Below are 21009 nucleotides of genomic sequence, written 5' to 3'. Positions count from 1 at the left end.
TTCACTTGCCTCCTTACCTTTTTCATATATTTTTTGCTGTTTTTTCCTTCTTGAGAATGACCAGTTATGCCCTTTCTTTTTTTCTTCAAAGCAAAGAGAACAGAGTTAGTCATTCGCAGCCTTTGTAGCAGTGTGGGGGTTGATTATAGAGGTAAGTTTTAACTCTGCTGGTGCCTTAGGTTATGGGCTTCGGAAACTACAGGAAAGGATTTTCCTTTGAAATTTTTTAAAGAAAGAAAAATGACCTGTATCCTTGGACTGAATGACAATTGTTCTAGTTATCTAGAATGTCCCCCCTTCAAGTGTTTGTTACGAAAACTCAAATGTGTAATGAGAAGGCACATCCTTGAGGTTAGCTTGCACATGGCATTGAAAGTTGAGTGACATTCTCAACTTCCATATGGGAGTTTTTATTAAATAATTTCTGAGCTCTTGAAGTTATTAACACAACTCCTCTCACATGTTTAAACTAGCCCCTGCAGGACCCAGACAATCTGAACCACAGTGGGATTTTTATGTTGCTGTGTTTTTGTTCTCTTTTGAATTATACCAAAACATGTGGCTATGTGAAGACAACTGGCACTGGGTGAATGGAGAATGTGTCTGATTATTATTGACTGTGGTACTAGCCAACTACTAAAGTTCTACTGCTAAAAGTCAAGTTCTAACCCATGGAAGGAGGCCTTGTGACTCTCCCACCTGAGGTGCCCATTTGGGGGTGGGTCAACTCAGCCCCCAGGACTGGTGAGAAATGAAAGAAGGAAGGAAGGAAGGAAAGAAGGAAGGAAGGAAGGAAAGAAGGAAGGAAGGAAGGAAGGAAGGAAGGAAGGAAGGAAGGAAGGAAGGAAGGAAGGAAGGACCCCAAATGCCATGCTCTTTACGTAAAGATGGTAATCCAAGAACACAGAGACTCTACCCAGTGGTACTTCCACTTTCTTGTCTACTTCCAGTCTGAAGCAACCCTCTATCTAACTTGTTGAGATCCTCACCTCATCAAGATTCTCCTAGGCCTGGACCTGGTTCACTGAGCTCAGCTAAGCTGATGCCCTCATCCACTGGGCTGCATATCTGCTCATCCTCAGGGCTCACCAGGCAGAGCTTAGAGTGGGAGGCAGAACTCAAACATTTTTAGGAAAGTGTGATAGCTGCACCTTATTTCCCAGGATAGTCATGCATTGCTGAATGATGGGGATATACTCTGGAAAATGCATTGTTAGGTGATTTTCATCATTGTGCAAATATCAGCATGGACTTTCATAAACAAAGACAGCAATGTAATCACATTACATTTGGCAATGTAATTTTATGGGACCACCAGCATGGATGTAGTCTGTCACTGACATGAACAGCATTGTGAAGCATCTGTCTACACTAAAATCTGTATTTCTCTTAATTTTCCCAGAACAAATGAGCAAAACTTTAGTGCTTAACACAACATAAATGTATTGTCTCAGTTATGTCTGTTAGAAGTCTGATACTTGTCTCACTGGGCTAAAATCAAGGTGTTAATAGGCCTTCATCTCTTTCTGGAGATTATATGGGAGAATCAATTTCCTTCCCTTCTCCAGCTTCTTGAGGTCATCCACATCCCTTAGTCCCTTCTTCCATCCTCTGACCATTATTTCTCCATAGTTACCTCTCCCTCTCTCCATAGCCAGAAAAGCTTTTCCACACACAATTAGATTGGGCCCATCCAGATAATCCAAAATAATTTCTCTATTCCAAAGTCCCTAGCTTAATTTATCTGTAAAATCCCTTCCACCATGTGAAATGATAGCTTGCAGGGCTGAAGGATTAGGATGTAGACATTTTAGGAGACTATCACTGTTTATCACAGTATTATAAATAATAATAATAACAATAATAATAACTTCAAGATTTAAATAAAATTTTCAGTGACATCAAAAGCAAGTCAATTTTCATTTCTTCTTACTTCTTTTCCTCTTGGGTTTTCCTGAATTAGTATTGTTTCCATTATCCACAGTATCTGGAAAATAGCAAATGGTGGTAAAGAAACAAATTAATAAAAGTTACAAATCTCAAGACCATCTATACTGAAGAAAGCTTGAGTTTATAATGATGTTTGGATTTTCATTCCTTTCTTCTTTGTAGAAGAACCCCTAAGCCTACCAAACTAAGAACTAGGAGTCTGGGTTGGGCCCTGGTTCTTCCTTTTTCTCTCAATGGATTTTGAAAATCATGTTTCAAAGACTTGAAAGTGAAGGGGCATTGCATGGGGGGAAGGAGGAAAGGAAAGGGAAACAAGGGAGGGTGGTAGACATGAATATGATTGAGGTACATTGTTATGTGTATGAAAACATCATAATGAAACCCATTATTTTATGAAATTTTAATAAAGAAAGACATTTTTAATGTCTATGTACTTCTGTTTCTTCGGTCATAGAAACAGTTCTCTTACCCTGTTTTGGTGCAAAATTTTATGGAAAATACTTGCTTAATTCAGTGACATGCTGAAAGGCTTCAGATAAAAATGTTTACTGCATTAAGAATGATTGATCTGAACTCTTTCCTCCTGACAATTAAGGAGTAGGACCTGTGGTCTGTTGACAGACACCTTTCTAAGGTTGTGACAAAGTGATACTAGTATCTACCAGCAGAAGCCCAGTAACCTTTCTTGAGTTCCAGGAAAGATTAGGCATGTCTTAATACATCAATACAGTAAACAAGATAACTGCTTATTAAAGACTGCATTTCAACTACATCATCCATAAATAATCACCAGAGTCCATTCTATTAAACATGACTTTATAAAGATTTCTTACCACCCTACGTTCTCAAACGTTAATGTAAAGAGCAGGATTCTGGGATGGACTGGACCACCTGCCACTACTCTTTGTGGAGTCCGTGCTACCCACTGAGTCATTCCCAAATCAGAACTGTTGGGCAGCCTTACCCACTGTACCACATGCTTGGCCTCTCTCCATCCTGGCTTCTGGCACATATTTTGAGAAACACATAACGCAGGAACACTTCTCATTTTCATGTGCTGGTTGCTCTGCTTTTGGGCCAAAATTGTAATTTATGAAGACTTTTCATTTTCCCCAGTGACTACACCCCTGGTCCCCCTTTCTCTATTCCTTCCTCCAAAATCTCCTTTCATTGCTCCTGTTATATCAGACCCTTCCTCTCAATTTCACTATTTTTCTTTTCTTCCCATATTTTTCTCTATATCAGAACTGTATCCATATTTATTTATTCATTCATTTATCCATTTATTTGTTTATTCATTTATTTATTTGGTGGGGCTGGGATATGAACTCAGGGCTTCATGCCTGCAAAGCAAGTGCTCTACCACTTGAGTTACACCTCCAGTCTTTTTGCTCTGGTTATTTTGGAGATAGGGTCTTATAACATGGCTATCAGGTTTGGCCAATTCATGGGCTGTATTCTCCATGATTTATTTATTTATGTATGTATGTATTTATTTATTTTTGGTGGGACTGGGGTCTGAACTCAAGGCTTCATGCTTGCAAAGCAGGTGCTCTACCATTTGAACCACACCTCCAGTCCATTTTTCTGTAGTTATTTTGGAGATGAGGTCTTGCAAACTATTTGCCCAACTGTGATCCTCCCTATCTCAGTCTCCCAAGAAGCTAGGATTATGGGTGTGAGCCACCAGCACCGAGCTTGTTTTTTTTTTTTTTTTTTAAGTCATCATTACCTTGTTCATCATAGCCGGAAGCAAGCTCTTCTAATTCTTTTTCTTTATTTGTTTGATGGTCTTCTAGCTCCTTGGATACTGATGAGAAATAAGAAAATTACTATCCAAGGATCCTGAGACAGGGGTCACAGAAGAGTCCCCAGAGCCACCAGGCTGTACACCGTTATTCTGAACTAATATGAACTGCTCTTAGGGAAAAAAATACCTGCCCTAATAATCACAACCAAAGTCCAACAGAGCCATGCTCTTTCTATTTTGTATACCATTCTCCTTTTATTTTTCTACTTGTAGCTCTAAGAATTTTAAAAAAGAGTTCTTATCTTTCAGTAAAAAGCCTAAATATCTATTAAAAATTGTAAAAAATAAATACAAGAACCAGTCTTTAACTCATCCTAACTGGCCACTGACTGCTTACATCACTAACCACATTTCTCAAAACCAGCCAAACAGAGGCATCCCTACAAGCCTGAAATCCAGCTGATCAGCAATGGTCACCCTCCAAAAAGCCTGAATGATGGTTATGTGCCAACCCAGGAGCATTTGTGACTTCTGAAAGTCTGCAGTCCGTGAACTGCAAGCTTCCTAAAACTCATGTAAAAGAAATGTACTTTTTGTAGACAAAGGGCTATAAGCTCAGTGCTTTCTACCACCAGGTGTTTGGCTTAAGCAAGCTTTTAGCTTCAGATATTCAGTGGTGGCCTCTCCCTTCAAAATTTGGAGTTCCCATCAAGATCATCTCCAGACTTGCTTAGGAGTGTCCTGCGGGGCCTTTGGGCCAGAAGGTGTGAATTCCAGACTTCTTGTGCCCAACTCAGACAGTCTTCTTGATCCACCACCAAGTGAATCCATCTCAACAGCAATTTGAGTTGACTTGTTTCATTGGGCTCCTATTAATGAATTTATTCTATTTAAAGATGGATGTGTGATTGGATATAAAGTAAGTATTTTGGTTTGGAAGTACAGCATTTAGCAAATATTCTATATGCCTATTCTTCTATCATGTCATTTATTCTCACTTTTGCCTATTTTTCAAAAGTCTTCTTTCATGCATTTGTTCCTGATTTCCTGGTGCTTTCTGAATATTAGAAAATAGGGACCTAAAGCAAATAGGTGGAAAGAAAAGTATAATAATTACACCAATCCAAGCCAGACTCCAAAGCTGATGAATGTGGGTTCATTAGTAAGTAGCCAAACCGTGCAAAGCTGTTTGGTCATACTTTGTCTTGGATCTGAAACCCTCATGAGGGCACTTGGTACCTGTCAATTTGTAAAGGAAAATCATCTTGCTTCCTGGGTAATCTGGAGTCAACTACTAACATGTAGAGTTGGTCACATATCCCTTTTTCAGTCTCTGCTTGGTTGGTGAATCCAGTATTCCATGCATGGGCAACACCATCTACACTTACAAGTAGATGAAGCAGCCTGCTTGCTGATTGTCATGAGATTATCTTTGTCAAAGCCACAGTTCCCTGACAGAACTTGCACTTCCTCTGTATACTTTCACTATGATTCTAACTTTTGCTCTCATTTTAATAAATGGCATAACTTCACTAAAGATGACTCTGATTTATAATGAGGGACTTTTGACATGTCAAAACTGACACATTTGATAAGTAGCTATACAAAAGAAGGGGGGAAATCTCCAACTGTTTCCATGTCCCAATCAGTAACTGTTATTTTCAGATCATTACTGAGAAACATTCCTTTCTTCAACACTCCTTTAAATGTACTAGGTAGAGATATATCCTGCAAATGGAATTACTAGATTAAATGTCCAAAGGACTAATTTAGAAGTCCTGGAAAATTCTCCTATACATGATCTATTTCTAATTGATCTGAAATTAGTATACCTATACTCTTCATGATTTAAGATCTGTAAGCTATAAACAAAATAGGTCTACTTCCCTGCAACACCTAATCCAATTGCCATAACCTATTCAGTCTCACCTAAAAACAATTTCTTTACTTTATTGGTGTATATTAATTATACAAAGGGGTTACACTGTGGTGTTTCACACATGCATGTATTGCACATCAATCAGATTAACTCTCTCTATTGTTTTCTCTTTGCTCCATTCCCCATCCCTCCTGTTTTTTTTTAACAGCTTTCAATGGATTGACTTGTGCTTCCTTTGTACACAGTCACGATGAATTTTGGCATTGTTGCCCCCTCCCCGTCATTCTCTTCAGCCAGCTCTTTGTCATTGGATTCTGTTATTGAGTTGTTGTGAGGCTTTGCAGTTATGACATTGGCTTGTTTATTCCTTTTTGTGATTCTACACTACCATTTGTACATCTATTGGGGTGAGTTTCTCTTTTACATCCCTCAGATGAGAGACAAGTGACAAGATCAATAACTGAAGAATAAACCAAATATTTAAATGAGTTAAGAAGTGATTGGAAATCTCTGCTACCTCTCTGATAAGGTTGTAGAGGAACAGAACTAGGGTAGTTAGGGAATAAACTGGAAGCTTAATAATGGTTAAGGGTATCGGTACTAAAAATGAAGTAATATAAAGAGTCAGAGTGAGGAAAGGAAAAAAGTAGGAAGATAGGGAGGGAGGAAGGGCAGAAGGTATAGGAAATAGTAGTTTGGGGGAGCACTGTATGTTACACAGAATGGTTTAGAGATAGAGGACAGACAAGAGGAAAAATCCAAAAACCTCATGATAAAACAAACAGTCTAAAACAAACAAAACAAAACAAAGCAGTCTGAGATTCTTGGTGAGAAGTGTGGATGTAGGCTAGGTCCAAATGTCCAGCATTCTCTTCTTGTCTTTGGCCCTCAGAGCTCCATCTGTGTCTGTCTCAGGAACTTAGATACATACAGTGGCCTTCTGAATAGCCACCTCCAGCAGCTGCACTCTGGGTACAGCCTGGGACTCACAAATTCTTGTCTTTGATACCTTCATGTTTCACTTTGTTTGATGTCCCACTTGATATTAGTTGCTTGAGAAAGTCAATGACTCATCAACACAATGATTTTCTATAGGTTGTATTAAGCCCTGTTGTGATAGGCACATTTTAAAAATGGCTCCCAAGGATTTTCTCCCCTAATCCAAAGAACTATGAATACAAAGATATTATATAATTAGGTTAGTTAATATAGCATAACTGACCTTTAAAAATGAAGATTATCATCTTGGGCCTTGCCTAATTACATGAGCCCTTTAAAAGCAGAGCGTTTGTTCCAGTTGGCAGCAGAAGAAGACATCAGACAATCAGTGTGAAGAGGGACTCACATGTTATGGAAGCTTAAAGACCAGAGGGCCACATGTCAAGGAATGTGAGTAGCACCTGGGATCTGAGAGAGATCCCTGGACAACAGTCAACAATAAATCTGTGACCTCAGACCTACATCCACAAGAAACAAGATTTATCAACAACCTGTATAAGTTTGGTGGCAGGATTTTCCCCAGAACCTTGAGACACATGCTCAGCCTGGCTGACAAGGGATCTTCAGTCATGTTAAGACGGAGAAGAGGGCTGGAGGTGTGGCTCAAGTGGTGTAGTACCTACCTAACAAGCAAAAGGCTCTGAGTTCAAAACCTAGTACCACCACCACCACCAACAACAAAAATACCTGCATTTGTCCAGAATATCAGCCAGGCCAAACTAGGCTAGACAGATAACATACATATTCAAGACTGAACAGAGAAGTAAATTAAGCCTTAAAATTATGAACTGTGGAACTATGAATAGTAAATGGGTGTTGAATTAAACATTATAATTGTGGTAATTCGTTAATCAGCAATGAAAAACAAAGACAATCATCCTCTCCTAAGCCTTACTTAAGTCATAAGGGATATAAAACTCACTTGTTATCCTCTCTGACCCATACATAGGTCAACTCCTTCAGCTCTATATCTAGACTTAATCTAATTATTGAGCTGGCCAAAAAAAAAAAATGACACAAAATATGTAAGGAAAAATTCTAAGAGGACCAGGAACTAGAGAAAAGGTTAGATCAAAAAGAATTAACCTAGAAGGTAACACTCACGCACAGGAAATCAATGTGAGTCAATGCCCTGTATAGCTATCCTTATCTCAACCAGCAAAACCCCTTGTTCCTTCCTATTATTGCTTATACTCTCTCTACAACAAAATTAGAGATAAGGGCAAAATAGTTTCTGCTGGGTATTGAGGGGGTGGGGGGGAGAGGGAGGGGGCTGGAGTGGGTGGTAAGGGAGGGGGTGGGGGCAGGGGGGAGAAATGAACCAAGCCTTGTATGCACATATGAATAATAAAAGAAAAAAAAATTCTAATTTAACTTTTGAAAAAGGAAGTGGGGGTAGTACATTATATAAAGAAAAGTTAGGTAGTATCCAGAATTATCCAATGCAATGACCGTAAGACAAATAAGTGGATTTCTAGGATTGACTTGGACTTGAAGCCAACGGAGGTCAAACCTTCCTAAAATATCAGGGCCTCGCTGCATTTGACTACATTGATTATATCTGGAATTCTTTCTCCTGGGGTATAGAAAGTGAGAAGACTTTCAGGATTTTAAAAATCACCCTCAAGAACCACATACACTGAATCTCCCATATTATCATAACCTATATCTTTTGTGTGACCATAAAAACTAGGCCATGCTCTACAGATATTGGGTCAAATTATGACAAAAAAATTAAAGGCCTATTGCTAATGGCCACAGCTTAGCTAGTTGTCTCAAAGCAATAGCAGATGATTTTATCAGTCAAGGATTCTTGAGATTTTGTACTACAGTCACCTTTAAATATGATGAGACTGCAGACAGTACAATTCCTTTACAAAATCTACACTTTCAAGAGTGTTCTGCCATTCAAATAATTAATAATTAAGTATTATTGTTTCTCCTGGGTCTATCACCATCCACAGGCATAACATACTCAACATAGCACCTCTGTAACTTTTCCTCAATGAAGGGAAATCCTAAGATTCTGAATGCAGTGTCCTATTTCAGACAAGACACTTTGTATATGGATAACACTTCATGTTTCTTGCTGCTTTGGGTGAGGGGCATCTAAAGGGGTAACTGGGAATCAGAACTTCCTACACTGCTAGGAAAACAATTTTTTTCCTTGGCCATAGGAACCAGTATCAACCCAAATCCTCACAATTATTATGTGACAGCAGCAGTCCAGTGCACAGGCCCTGGAAGCACACCAGGCAAACGTTCACATTCCCATCTTCTGTCAGTCCGCTGAGCAATACCAGCCACATTCCCATAATACTTTGTTTTCTGCTAAAGGTCAACCAGTCCCCAAACAAGACCACTTCTGAAAGACCACTAATCCCTGAGACCCACACTTCCACAGACACTCTACAATATGAGTGTTTGTCAGAGAAAACATGATTCTTCTTTGATTTTAAGAGTGTGCTCCAGCTGGTGTGGAGGTACATGCCAGTAATGCCAACAGGAAGGAGGCTGAGACAGGAAGATCTTGAGTGTGAGGCTAGCCTAGGTTACACAGTGAGTTTTAGGCCAGCTAGGGCTATCTAGTGGGACCCTGACTCAAAACAGAAAAAACTGAGCCCACATTTTGTGTGATATTCAGTGGTAGTTGCTTCTCTTGATGGAGTTGCATCTGCATCACCACACACTAAAGGTCTGTGCTTCTCTGTGACTCTCTAGACTTCCTCCCCCTGACATTTCTTTTCTTGCTGATGGCATGTCTTTCCCCTGAGTGATGTACTGTATTTTTCACTTTGCTTCTGTGTTCATTTTTTCTACCTCTGTTCTTCTGGATATCATCTATCTCAAACAGTAGGTGATACTCATACATTTCTAATCCCTATGATTGTTCCTCTTCTCTCCCTTTAGCTTTCTTTATTTGCTAAGTGAAATCCTTTCCATTGACCCCTAACAGGTTTGTCTGTGTATCCAAAGGTCCTTTGGACTTGTACTTTGGACTCAGACCATGGGACCCCCTCCCCAACCAATGCTAGTCTCAAAATCAGAGCCCAAGTGGAGCCATCCAGAATTTTGATCTCTACCGTTTTGTCCCTAGTGGGTCTTATAACACACCTGTATCTTATCCAGTATTATGTTTCTAGTATCTCAAAAAAGTAAAATTTTCTGTGAATAAGGGTTTGGGGGATAAAAAGATAACACACTTACGAAAGTACTCTGAAAAAAATACTGTATGATCCAATGACATATGGACAGAATTGGTTTTAAAAAATCATTTGTTTTCATAAATACTTCATCTGAATTCTGTCAATTTAATAGTACTATACTCTTGTTGAATCTTTTGTCAAGTTTGTGAAAATAAAAATGACTAAAATGATCAACTAGCTCGGGAATGACAAGTTTTAATTTCCATAGAAAATAAGGACTGAATGAGAACAGGAATTGTTACATCAATTCAATAATAGTATAAGTAGGTGTGAAAAGACAAGGTAAAAAAACATACTCTCAACCGAACACATTTCTAATACCACGAATATAGGAACACCAAACATCAAACAAGACCCCTGATCACAGCGTTTCTCAAGACTCCTTGCCTTCCTGAATTTCCCATGTCCATGAATAAATGTAAAGAACAGAATCCATGGAGTAACTGGATCTCCTCCTTGTGAAGTGAACTAAGCCAGAATTCATTAGGAAACACCAGCCAGATTCCAGCCTCCCAATAACCTGCAGACCACACAGTCCTTCCCTTACCTTGCACGCTTCTTGGTGTTGAGCTCAAGGCATCCAGGGACTCATCTCCTTTAAATGATTGCAAACAAGTACTGTTGCCTTCTGCAAAAAGGAGTGAAATCCCTTAGAGGAGTCTGCGTATGGCCAAGGGAAACCATAGCAGGAAGCCCACCATGACAGAACCAGGAAGACCTATGGGGAATGTCCCTGTCTTCAGACCCTGACCACAAGGCTAACACAGTTCCTGTCATTATCACTGAATGCAGAGCAAGCCACCCCCCTCACTCCCTCCCTGAACAACTCATTATCTCCTATATCTGACCCTCTTCCCTAGCTCTGCCCATTCCTTCTGCCTGTGAGTGTGAAAGGAACACTATAGAATGGCTGAAGCACAGACTTTGTTTCCTACAGAAAGAAAGGCAAATTGGGAATTGAAAGCACAATTACCTCCTTCATTACAGAGTGTTTGGCTAAGCTCCTCCTCTGCTTCATCTTCAGTGACCATTTGTGAATCTTCACCACTACAGTACACTGAAAAGCACAAGACACACCAGACCATGAAGAAAGACCCAGAAACCTGCCTCAAAGTGCTCAGGAAAAGTAGGGGTACACAGGCATCAAGATCATAATATTGAATCTTTTGTTTAAATAGGCTGGAGATATGAAAAGGAAAAAAGAGTCTTTCCTTGGTTCTTACTACTTCAACATGAATAAGGAACACACATCTCCTACCAATAAGGGTCACATTGTTCCAAACGGGACTCACAGGAATTCCTCGTGTTCCACAAAAGGCCAAGGCAAATAGGAAAGCTCATATCTGAGGGTTAGTGGAGTGTGTTGGCAGTGACCAAAGTAGAAGCCTTCTGTATGCTCCTCACTGCACCCTGCCACCCAGGCAGGAACTGGAAATGCTCAGTTCCTTACCTGGCCCACATCTGGGTGGGGAGCACAAGGTGGCCTGGGGCTTTTCTCCCCCACACATTTCCAAAGATACCACAGGTCCACCAGTCTACACACAAGGCCACTTCTGAATATCCACCAATCCCTGTGACACACACTTCCCCAGACACCCTACAACATGAGTGCTTGTCAGAGGAAATGTGATTCACAAGCAAAAGAGTTCCTTGATTTTAAAACTATGAGTTCCAGCTGGGTTGGTAGTTCATGTCTCAAATGCTAGCACTCAGGAGACCAAGATAGAGGATCTTAAGTGTGAGGCTAGCCTGAGTTACATAGTAAGTTCTAGGCCAGCTAGGACTATCTAGTACCTGAGTCAAAACAGAAAAAACTGGAGTCCCACCTTTTGTGTAATATTAAGTGGTAGCTGCTTCTCTTAATAGTACACACGTCTCCATCACCACACACTGAAGCTTTGTGCTTCTCTGTGACTCTCTGGACTTCCTCCCCCTGACATTTTTTCTCTTGCAGATTGCCTGCCTTTCCTCCTAGTTATATACTATATTTTTCACTTTGCTTCTGTGTTCATTTTTTCTACCTCTGATCTTCTGGATATCTTCTAGCTCATACAGTAGATGATATTCACATATTTTCTGACCTGTGTGATGTTTTCCTCTCCTCTCCCTAAGCATTCTTTATTTGCTAAATGAAATCCCTTTCTATTGACCCCTGGAAGATTCATCTGGTCAATCAAAGGCCCTTTGGACTTCCACTTTGGACTCACACCATGGGACTCTCTCACCAACCCATGCTAGCTTCACAGAATCGAAGCCCAAGTGAAGCTATCCAGAAACTTGATTTCTGCTCTTTTTGTCCTTATTGAGTTTCATAACACAGCTGTATCTAATTCACTCTGTTTCTAGTATCTTGGAAAAAAATAACAATTTCCCTGCCTATGAATTTGTCAGTTTAACAGTACTATAGTGTTTCTTTGAAGCTTCTGTCAAGTTTGTAAAAAGATTAAAATTATCAACTAGCTCAGGAATGACAAGTTTTGATTTCCAAAGAAAATAAAGACTGAATGAGAACAGGAATTGTTACATCAATTCAATAATAGTATTAGTAGATGTGAAAAGACAAGGTAAAAGAACATACTCTCATCCCAACACATTTCTAATACCATGAATCTATGAACACCAAACATCAAACAAGACCCCTGATCACAGCGTTTCTCAAGACTCCTTGCCTTCCTGAATTTCCCCATGTCTGTGAGTAAATGGAAAGAACAAAATCCAAGGAGTAACTGGATCAAGTAACAAGGAGTAAGTCCTTGTGAAGTGAGCTAAGCCAGAATTCATCAGGAAACACCAGCCCAGATTCCAGCCTCCCAATAACCTGCAGACCACACAGTCCTTCCCTCCCCTTACCTTCCCTACTTCTTGGTGGTGTGCACAAGGTATCCAGGGACTCATCTGCATTAAATGATTGCAAACAAGTACTGTTGCCTTCTGCAGAAAAGAATGAAATCCCTTAGAGGAGTCTGTGTATGGCCAAGGGAAACCATAGCAGGAAGCCCACCATGACAGAACCAGGAAGACCAAGGTGGCTCAAATGTCTTCGATGAGGAATGTCCCTGTCTTCAGATCCTAACACAAAGGCTAACATAGCTCCTGTCATTATCACTAACTGCAGAGGACAGGCCACCCACCTCACTCCCTCCCTGAACAACTCCTTGTCTCTTATATCTGACCCTCTTCCTTAGCTCTACCCATTTCTTCTGCCTGGGTATGTGAAAAGAGCAGGAAAGAATTGCTGAAGAAAGAGGAGACTTTCCTTCCTACAGAAAGAAAAGCAAAGACTCATAAGCTGATTGGGAATTGAAGCATGATTACCTCCTCCGTTATGGAGTGCTTGGCTGGTCACCTCCTCTGCTTCATCTTCAGTAGTCATTTGTGAATCTTCATGATTATAGGACACTGAAAAGCACAAGACACAACAGACCATGAAGAGGGACCTAGAATCATGACTCAGGTGCTCAGGTGGAATCAGATTTTTTCCCCTCTCTCTCTAAGCATTACCTATTTGCTAAATGAAATCACTTTCCATTACCCGTGGTAGGTTCCTCTGGGTACACAAAGGCCCTTTGGACTTGCACTTTGGACTCACACCATGGGACCCCTTTTTAAACTCATGCCAGCTTCACAGAATCAGAGCCCAAGTGGAGCCATCCAGAAACTTGATTTCTACTTTTTTTTGTCTTTCTTGGGTCTCATAACTCAGTTGTTTCTTATCCAGTTCTATGTTTCTAATATCTTGGAAAAATAACAATTTCCCTGCCTATGGTTTTGGGAAATAAAAAGATAACATACTTATAAGAGCACTCTGAGAAAACACTTTATGATCCAATGACAAATGGAAAGAATTGATTAAAAAACAGCATTTGGTTTTATAAATATCATCTGAATTCTGTCAAGTTAATATACTGTTTCATTGAAGTTTTTGTCAATTTTGTGAAGAAGTGATAAAAATTATCAAGTAGCACAGGAATGACAAGCTTTTTGATTTCCATAGAAAATAAAGACTGAGTGAGAACAGAAATTGTTATATCAATTCAAATATTAGTGTCCTAGGTTTGAAAGACAAGACAAAAGAGCACTCTCTCATCCTAACTCACTTCTAAGACAGCTAAATATATGGAACCCAACATGAAGTAAGAGCCCTTAGTCATGGAGTTTCTCAAAATTTCTTGTTTCCCTGAATCTCCCAAGTCCATGGGTAAATATGAAGAGTGGTATTCAAGGAATAACTGGATCTCTTTCTTGTAAAGTGTGCTTATCATAAATCTACCAAGAAACACAACTCAGAGTCCATTCTCCCAACACCTTGCAGACCACACAGTCCCTCCCTTACCTTCCCTATTTCTCGGTGGTGTGCACAAGGCATCCTGGGACTCATCTGCATTAAATGATTGCAAACAAGTACTGTCGCCTTCTGCAGAGAAGAACAAAATCCATTAAAGGATACTGTTTATAGCCAAGGGAACCATAGCAGGAAGCCCACCATGAGAGAATTAGGAAGACCGAGATGGCTCAGGTATCTCTGATGGGGAGCATACCTGTCTTCAGATCCTGGCATCAAGGTTAACACAGCTTCCGTCATTATCACTGAGTGCAGAGGACAAGCCACCCCCCTCACTCCCTCCCTGAACAGCCAATTGTCTCTTATATCTGACCCTCTTCCCTAGCTCTACCCATTTCTTCTGCTTGGGTATGTGAAAAGAGCAGGATAATATGGCTGGAGAAAGAGGAGGCTTTCCTTTCTACAGAAATAAAGGCAAAGACTCATGAGTTGATTGGGAATTGAAGCATGATTACCTGCTCCATTACAGCGTGCTTGGCTGGCCACCTCCTCTGCTCCATCTTCAGTGATCATCTGTGAATCTTCACGATTACAGGACACTGTAAAATACAAGGATACAACAGATCATGAAGAGGGACCCAGAAACATAACTCAGGTGTGCAGGTGGAACCAGGAAGTTCAGAAAAAACAGGGTTCACAGGCATTGAGTTTACAATATTGAACTTTAGCTTAAATAGGCAGGAGTCATGCAAGGGAAAAAAGAGTCTTTCTTTGGTTCTTACTACTTCAACATGAATAAGGAACACACATCTCCTACCAATAAGGATCACTCTGTTCTAAACAGGACTCACAGGAATTCCAACTTGTGTTCCACAAAAGGCCAACGCAAATGGGAAGGCTCCTATCTGAGTATTAGTGGAGTGTGTTAGCCGGGACCCCAATAGCAGCCATCTGCATGCTTCCGATGCACCTGCCGCTCAAGGATGGAAATGCTCAGTTCTTCACCTGGCCCACATCTGGGTGGGAAGCACAAGGTGGCCTGGGGCTTTTCTCCTCTACACATTTCCAAAGAGGCATTGCTCTGTTCTGCAGAAATGAAATGAAATGCCTCAGGAGACAGCCAAGGTCTGAGTGTATAACCAAGGTTGAAATCATGATCAGAAAAGCAGAGTGAAGGTGTGGGAATCTCCTGTGGGTCCTGCCTGGGACCATCCCTGTCCAGACCCTGATGGTCTGTGCTTTAAATTCACTTGAATTCTTGTCACTTTCACCAAGGCTGAGGGCCATCCTCCAGCTCACTTCCTCCTGATACCTGATTCTCTCCTCCCTCCCCTTCCCCTTTCCTCTCACATATTCGATCTCTGTCCCATTTCTGGCTGCCAGGGTCTTTAGAAGGTTCTCTTTGTGTGTGTGTGTGTGTTTTGTTGGTACTGGGTTTGAACACAGGGCCTCACATAGAAGCTGCTCTTTGCATGTGTTTCTGTCTCCTTTGCTCCTTCTTCATCTCTTGCGCCCTGGTCTTTGCCCTCTTCCCCATCTCATTGGCTTCTGTCTCCCCATTTCTCTTCCTGAGCACGACACTGAGTAGGGTGATAGAACTGATCAGAAAAGGGGACAAGGGGGAGAGGAAGGTCCAAGGCAACAATTATTCAACACAGAGAAAAGTGTGTTCAAAACCCACGTATAAAGGAAAGATCTGATTGTTAGAACCTCTGGAGTCATTAACGCTCATGTTAGAGGTGAGGGAGAAGTATAGATGAGGGTCCCATGGCAGAGGGAAGCCACAGAAACGCACAGGAAGGGAAATTGTTTAATCATAGGACAATAAAGACCCCAGGCATAAAGGGGAAATAATGGGGTGTGACTTATACCTGCAAATAAGAATCATGAGAACATTTGAGTTAAAATACTATTATACGTACAAATACCACAATGAAACTCTTTGTATAACTGTCTTAAACAAATAAAAATACCTTTTTTCAAAAATGGAGAACCAAAAGGTAAAACAGTTCCCATCTGGGGCTGGCACCAGTGGAAGGGAAGAGGGCATAAGGAAAGGGTGTAGGAGGGTGAAAGTAGTGGAAATATAGGCACTCATGTATACAGATGGAGAAATGAGACCTGATGAAACTATTTCAGGAATGAGGGAGGGGAGGATAAAGGAGAGTGATGGAGGGGGTGAATTCAACTACAACATAATGTAAAACTTTTGTAAGTGTCACAATGTACCTCCAGTACAACAATTATGTGATAATAAAAAAAATAATTCTTACTCTTACAAGAAAAGAATCATGAGAACATGAGGACAGGTGCACAAGAACACAGGACATTTCTGTCTTTACAGAAAGAGGAAGCCTGGATAAGCAGAAGTTTCAAGTATTAGAAGGAAGCCAATGCTGTCCCTTGGGGAGTGTTCAGCTCCTAAGAAGCATCCCATGGAGAAGGTTCTGAAAAAAGTATCTTCAGACACATGGAAGGATGGCTTGCAGGACAGACCTGCCTGACAGACATGAGCTTGAAAACCATTCTGTTATCTGAGAGCGGGTGAAATTGCTTGATACTTCTTAGAGTTCCCTCTCCTTCAGGAGACCTTACTCTGAAAACTTACTGTGAAAGTAGGCACCTTTTCTGGAAGTTTCGCTCTTCAGTGACTATTATCTAGTTCTCTTATTTAATTCTGATTCCAGGGCTACAGGCTGCCACTTCTTTCCTCCTTTCTGTAGACAGCTTTCACTCTGTACCAAGTTTTTACCTAACTTACCTTTTCTCTACTTAGTTTCCTCTTCACTTCCTTCCCACATTACTAGTAGTAAAAATCCACTACTACTCTATACACTCTATTTTTTGTTTATGTACCTTATTTCTTTTTTCTCAAAGCATTTTTATTAGCATAAATTAGTTGCACAGGGGGATTCATTGTGACATTTCTGAATAGTCTTACATTGAACTTTGGTTAGGTCTGCCCTACCATCTCTCATCCTTTCCCCCTCCCCCCTCCTGAAAATTGCAAAAGGTTTCATTGTACTATTTCATATATGTATATAAGGTACATCAACCATACCCACCATCCTTTATCCCCTTCATTTACCCTCCCCCCTCCCACAAGTACCTACCCCTCACAGAACCTACCTTACAGTCCTGCCCTTCATTTTTAATTCCAAGGTCAGTGTTCAATGGGCTTTTCAATTTATCTCAGTTGTGAATATACTGTACTTTGGTTAGTTCAACCCCTGTACTTCTCTATTCCTCTCCCTTACTCTTTTACTCCTATCCCCTATTATTCCACAGCTTTCAGTGCATGTCATTGTCATTTACTGCAAAGATGCAATGTATTTTGCTATTGTTGACTCACTATGATGCTCCTTTCCTTTCCCTCCTCCCTTGAGTTCCATAGAATAGATCCAGTATTATAAACATGTTCTATATATAAATGTATAAACGATCTTGTTTGTTTTTGTGTACATATTTATTTTCTGGATCTATCTGCCACATATGAGAGAAAAAATGTGGCCTTTGTCTTTCTGAACCTGGCTTACTTCACTTAACATGATGTCCTCCAATTCCACCCATTTACTGGCAAACATAGTTTCATTCTTCTTTATGGCTGAGTAGTACTCCATATATATATCACATTTTCTTAATCCATTCATCAATTGTAGAGCAGCTGGGATGTTTTCATAGTTTGGCTATTGTGAATAGTGCTACAATAAACTAGGATGTGCAAGTGTGCCTATTGTATCTGGACTTACACTCCTTTGGGTATATGCTGAGGAGTGGTATCACTGAATTATATGGCAGTTCTATCTCTAGTTTTTTGAAGAATCTCCATACTGCTTCCCATAGTGGTTGTACTAATTTGCATTCTCACCAGCAGTGTATAAGGGCTCCTATTTCACAGCATCCTCGCCAGCATTTGTTGTTGTTTGTGTTCTTGAATATGGCCATTCTAACTGAAATCTTAGTGTAGCTTTGATTTGCATTTCTTTTATGGCCAGGAAAGCTGAGTACTTCTTCATGTATTTATTGGAAGTTTATACCCATTCCTTTGAAAATTGCCTGTTCAATTTATGTAGCCATTTCGTCATTGGGTTGTTGATTCTTTGGAGTCTAGTTTTTGAGCTTCCTATAGAGTCTAGCTAATAGTCCCTTATCAGATGAGTAACTGGCAAAGATTCTCTCCCATTCTGTGGGCTCTCTCTTAAGTCTAGTGACTATTTGATTTGCTATGAAGAAGGTTTTTGAGTTGGTACAGTCCCATTTGTCCATCTTTTCTCTTAATTGCTGACCCACTGGAGTTCTATTTAAGAAGTTATGGCTATGCCTGCATGTCCCATTGTATCCCCTAATCTTTCCTGTAGTAGTTTTAAAGTTTCAGGCCTCATACATTTGATCCACTTTGAGTTGATATTAGTACAGGGTAAATGACAGAGATCCAGTGTCAGTCTTCTGCCTTTGGGTATCTTGTTTTCCCAGGACCATTTGTTGAAGAGGCTGTCTTTTCTCCACCATATGTTTTGGGCTCCTCTGTCAAAAATCAGTTGGCTGTAGCTACATGGATGTATGTCTAGGTCTTCTATTTGTTTCATTGGTTCTCATGTCTGTTTTTGTGCCAATACCATGTTGCTTTTATTGCTATGGCTCTAAAGTTTGAGATCAGGTAATGTGATACCTCCAGCATTGCTCTTTTTGCTCAGAAATGCTTTGGCTATTTGAAGTCTTTCGTGCTTCCATATGAACTTTAGGGTTGATTTTTCTATCTCTGTAAAGAATGGCACTTAGCTGGTCACCGGTGGCTCATGCCTGTAATCCTAGCTACTCAGGAGGCAGAAATCAGAAAGATCACAGTTCAAAGCCAGCCCAGGAAAGCAGTTTGCAAGACCCTATCTCAAAAAAAAAAAAAAAAAAAAAAACCATCACAAAAATAAAAGGCTGGTGAAGTGACTCAAGGTGTAGACCCTGAGTTCAAGCCCCAGTATTGCAAAAAAAAAAAGTCACTGAAATTTTGATAGAGATTTATTTTATTAAACATGTAAATTGCTTTTGGTAATATAGCCATCTTCAAAATATTGATTCTGCCAATCCATGAGCACAGGAGATATTTCCATCTTCTGATGTCTTCTTTAGTTTCTATCTTCAGTGACTTATAGTTTTCATTGGTGAGGTCCTTTACTTGCTTCATTAAATTTATTCCTAAGTGTTTTACTTTTTTTTGAGACTATTATAAACGGGACTGTTTCCCTTATTTCTTTCTTAATCTGTTCATTGTTAGTATATACAAAAGCTACTGGTTTTGTGTATTGGTTTTGTATCCTGCTACTTTGCCAAAAGTGTTTATAATGATGTCTAGGAGTTTTTTGGTGGAGTTTTCAGGGTCTTTTAGGTATAAGATAATTTCACCTGCAAATAAGGATAGCTTGACTTCTTCTTTCCCTATTTGAATCCCTTTTATTTCTTGTTCCTGTCCTATTGCTCTGGCAAGGAATTCCAAACCTATATGGAATACAAGTGGGGAAAGTAGACACCCTGTCTCATTCCTGGATTTGGCAGAAATTGTTTCAGTTTCTTCTTTATTTAGTATAATGTTAGCTATAGGTTTGTTATACACAGGCTTTATTATGTTGAGGAGCATTCCTTCTATCCTAGTTTTTCAGAGCTTTTGCATGACAGGATGTTGAATTTTACCAAAGGATTTTCTGCATCTACTGAGTGGATCATGTGATTTTTGTTCTTGTTTCTGTTTATATATTCTTCTTTAAAGGTCTGGTAAAATTCAGCCAGATGCAGCAGGTCCTGTGCTCTTCTTTGTTGGGAGACTCTTTATTACTGCTTCAATCCCATTGCTTGTAATAGATCCATTAATGTGCTTTATAACCTGTTGGTCCAATTTTGGTTGTTTAAATGCATCTAGAAATTTATTCATGTCTTTTAGATTTTTCCAGTTGATTTGATATAGGTTTTCAAAGTATTCCATAATTATCCTCTGGATTTCATTGATATTTGTGGTGATGGCCCCTTTTTCATCTTTAATTTTATTAATTCGTCTTTTCTCTCCTCCATCCAGTCAGATTGGCTAAGGGCTTATCCATTTTATTAATCTTTTCAAAGAACCAACCTTTTATTTCATTGATTCTTTGAATAGTTTTTTGTCTCAATTTCATTGATCTTGGCCCTGATCTTTAGTATTTCTCTCTGCTAGCTTTGTGTTAAGCTTGTTCTTGTTTTTCTAAAAGCTTAATGTACATCATTAAGCTATTTACTTGAGATCTTCCTTTTTTGTTTGTTTGTTTGTTTGTTTGTTTATGTAGACACTCATTAAACTTTCCCCTTAGCACAGCCTTTTCTTTGTCTCACAGATTCTGGCAGGTTGTGTTTTCACTTTCATTAGATTCTGGGAACTTTTCATCTTCTCCCTTATTTCTTCAATGATACACCTGCCATTCAACAATGTGTTGTTCAGTCTCCATATATTTGAATATGTTTGTAGTTTCTTTTGTTGTCAAGTTCTAGTTATATTCCTTTGTGGTCAAATATGATATGGAGGTTATTTCAATTTTCTTAAACTTGTTAGGAGTTGCTTTGTGTTCTATAATATGATCTGTTTTGGAGAAAGTTCCATGAGCTGCTGAGAAGAATGTGTAGTTGGTGGTATTTGGATGAAATACTCTGTAGATGTCTATAAAGTCTATTTGGCCTATTTTGTCTATTAATTCTGATGTTTCTTTGTTGAGTTTTTTTGTCTGAATGAACTATCTATTTGTGACAGTGGGGATTGAAGTCTCCCACCATCACTGTGTTGGATTCTATCTGTGCTTTTATGTCTAGGTGTGTTTTTATCAATGTAGTTAGGTGCACCAATGTTATTTGGCACATATATGTTAAAAATCATTACTTCCTATTGATGAATTATTCCTTTTGTTAATATGAGGTGACCTTCTGACTTTAT

General features: G+C 39.7%; 1 protein-coding gene across 12 annotated transcripts in view; it reads right to left on the bottom strand.

Moving 5' to 3' along the window:
• Sp140 (SP140 nuclear body protein) overlaps positions 1–21009 on the bottom strand; it is an 86019-nt gene that overhangs the window by 33549 nt on the left and 31461 nt on the right. For 6 of the 12 annotated variants that reach the window (XM_074071947.1, XM_074071948.1, XM_074071953.1 and 3 more), the window contains 10 exons: positions 14582–14665; positions 14118–14198; positions 13100–13183; positions 12635–12715; positions 10758–10841; positions 10332–10412; positions 3683–3760; positions 2915–3019; positions 1934–1987; positions 18–83 (listed from right to left, as the gene is read on the bottom strand). In XM_074071947.1, the coding sequence (XP_073928048.1) occupies positions 18–83; positions 1934–1987; positions 2915–3019; positions 3683–3760; positions 10332–10412; positions 10758–10841; positions 12635–12715; positions 13100–13183; positions 14118–14198; positions 14582–14665 (798 nt within the window). The remainder of the gene's footprint in view (positions 1–17; positions 84–1933; positions 1988–2914; positions 3020–3682; positions 3761–10331; positions 10413–10757; positions 10842–12634; positions 12716–13099; positions 13184–14117; positions 14199–14581; positions 14666–21009) is intronic. The other 6 variants (XM_074071954.1, XM_074071950.1, XM_074071946.1 and 3 more) reach the window with 5 other exon arrangements.

This window comes from Castor canadensis, chromosome 4 (assembly GCF_047511655.1).
Source record: "Castor canadensis chromosome 4, mCasCan1.hap1v2, whole genome shotgun sequence".
Taxonomy (NCBI): domain Eukaryota; kingdom Metazoa; phylum Chordata; class Mammalia; order Rodentia; family Castoridae; genus Castor; species Castor canadensis.
Note: the sequence above shows the minus strand (reverse complement) of the source record. Positions and strands in the feature narration are given on the sequence as shown.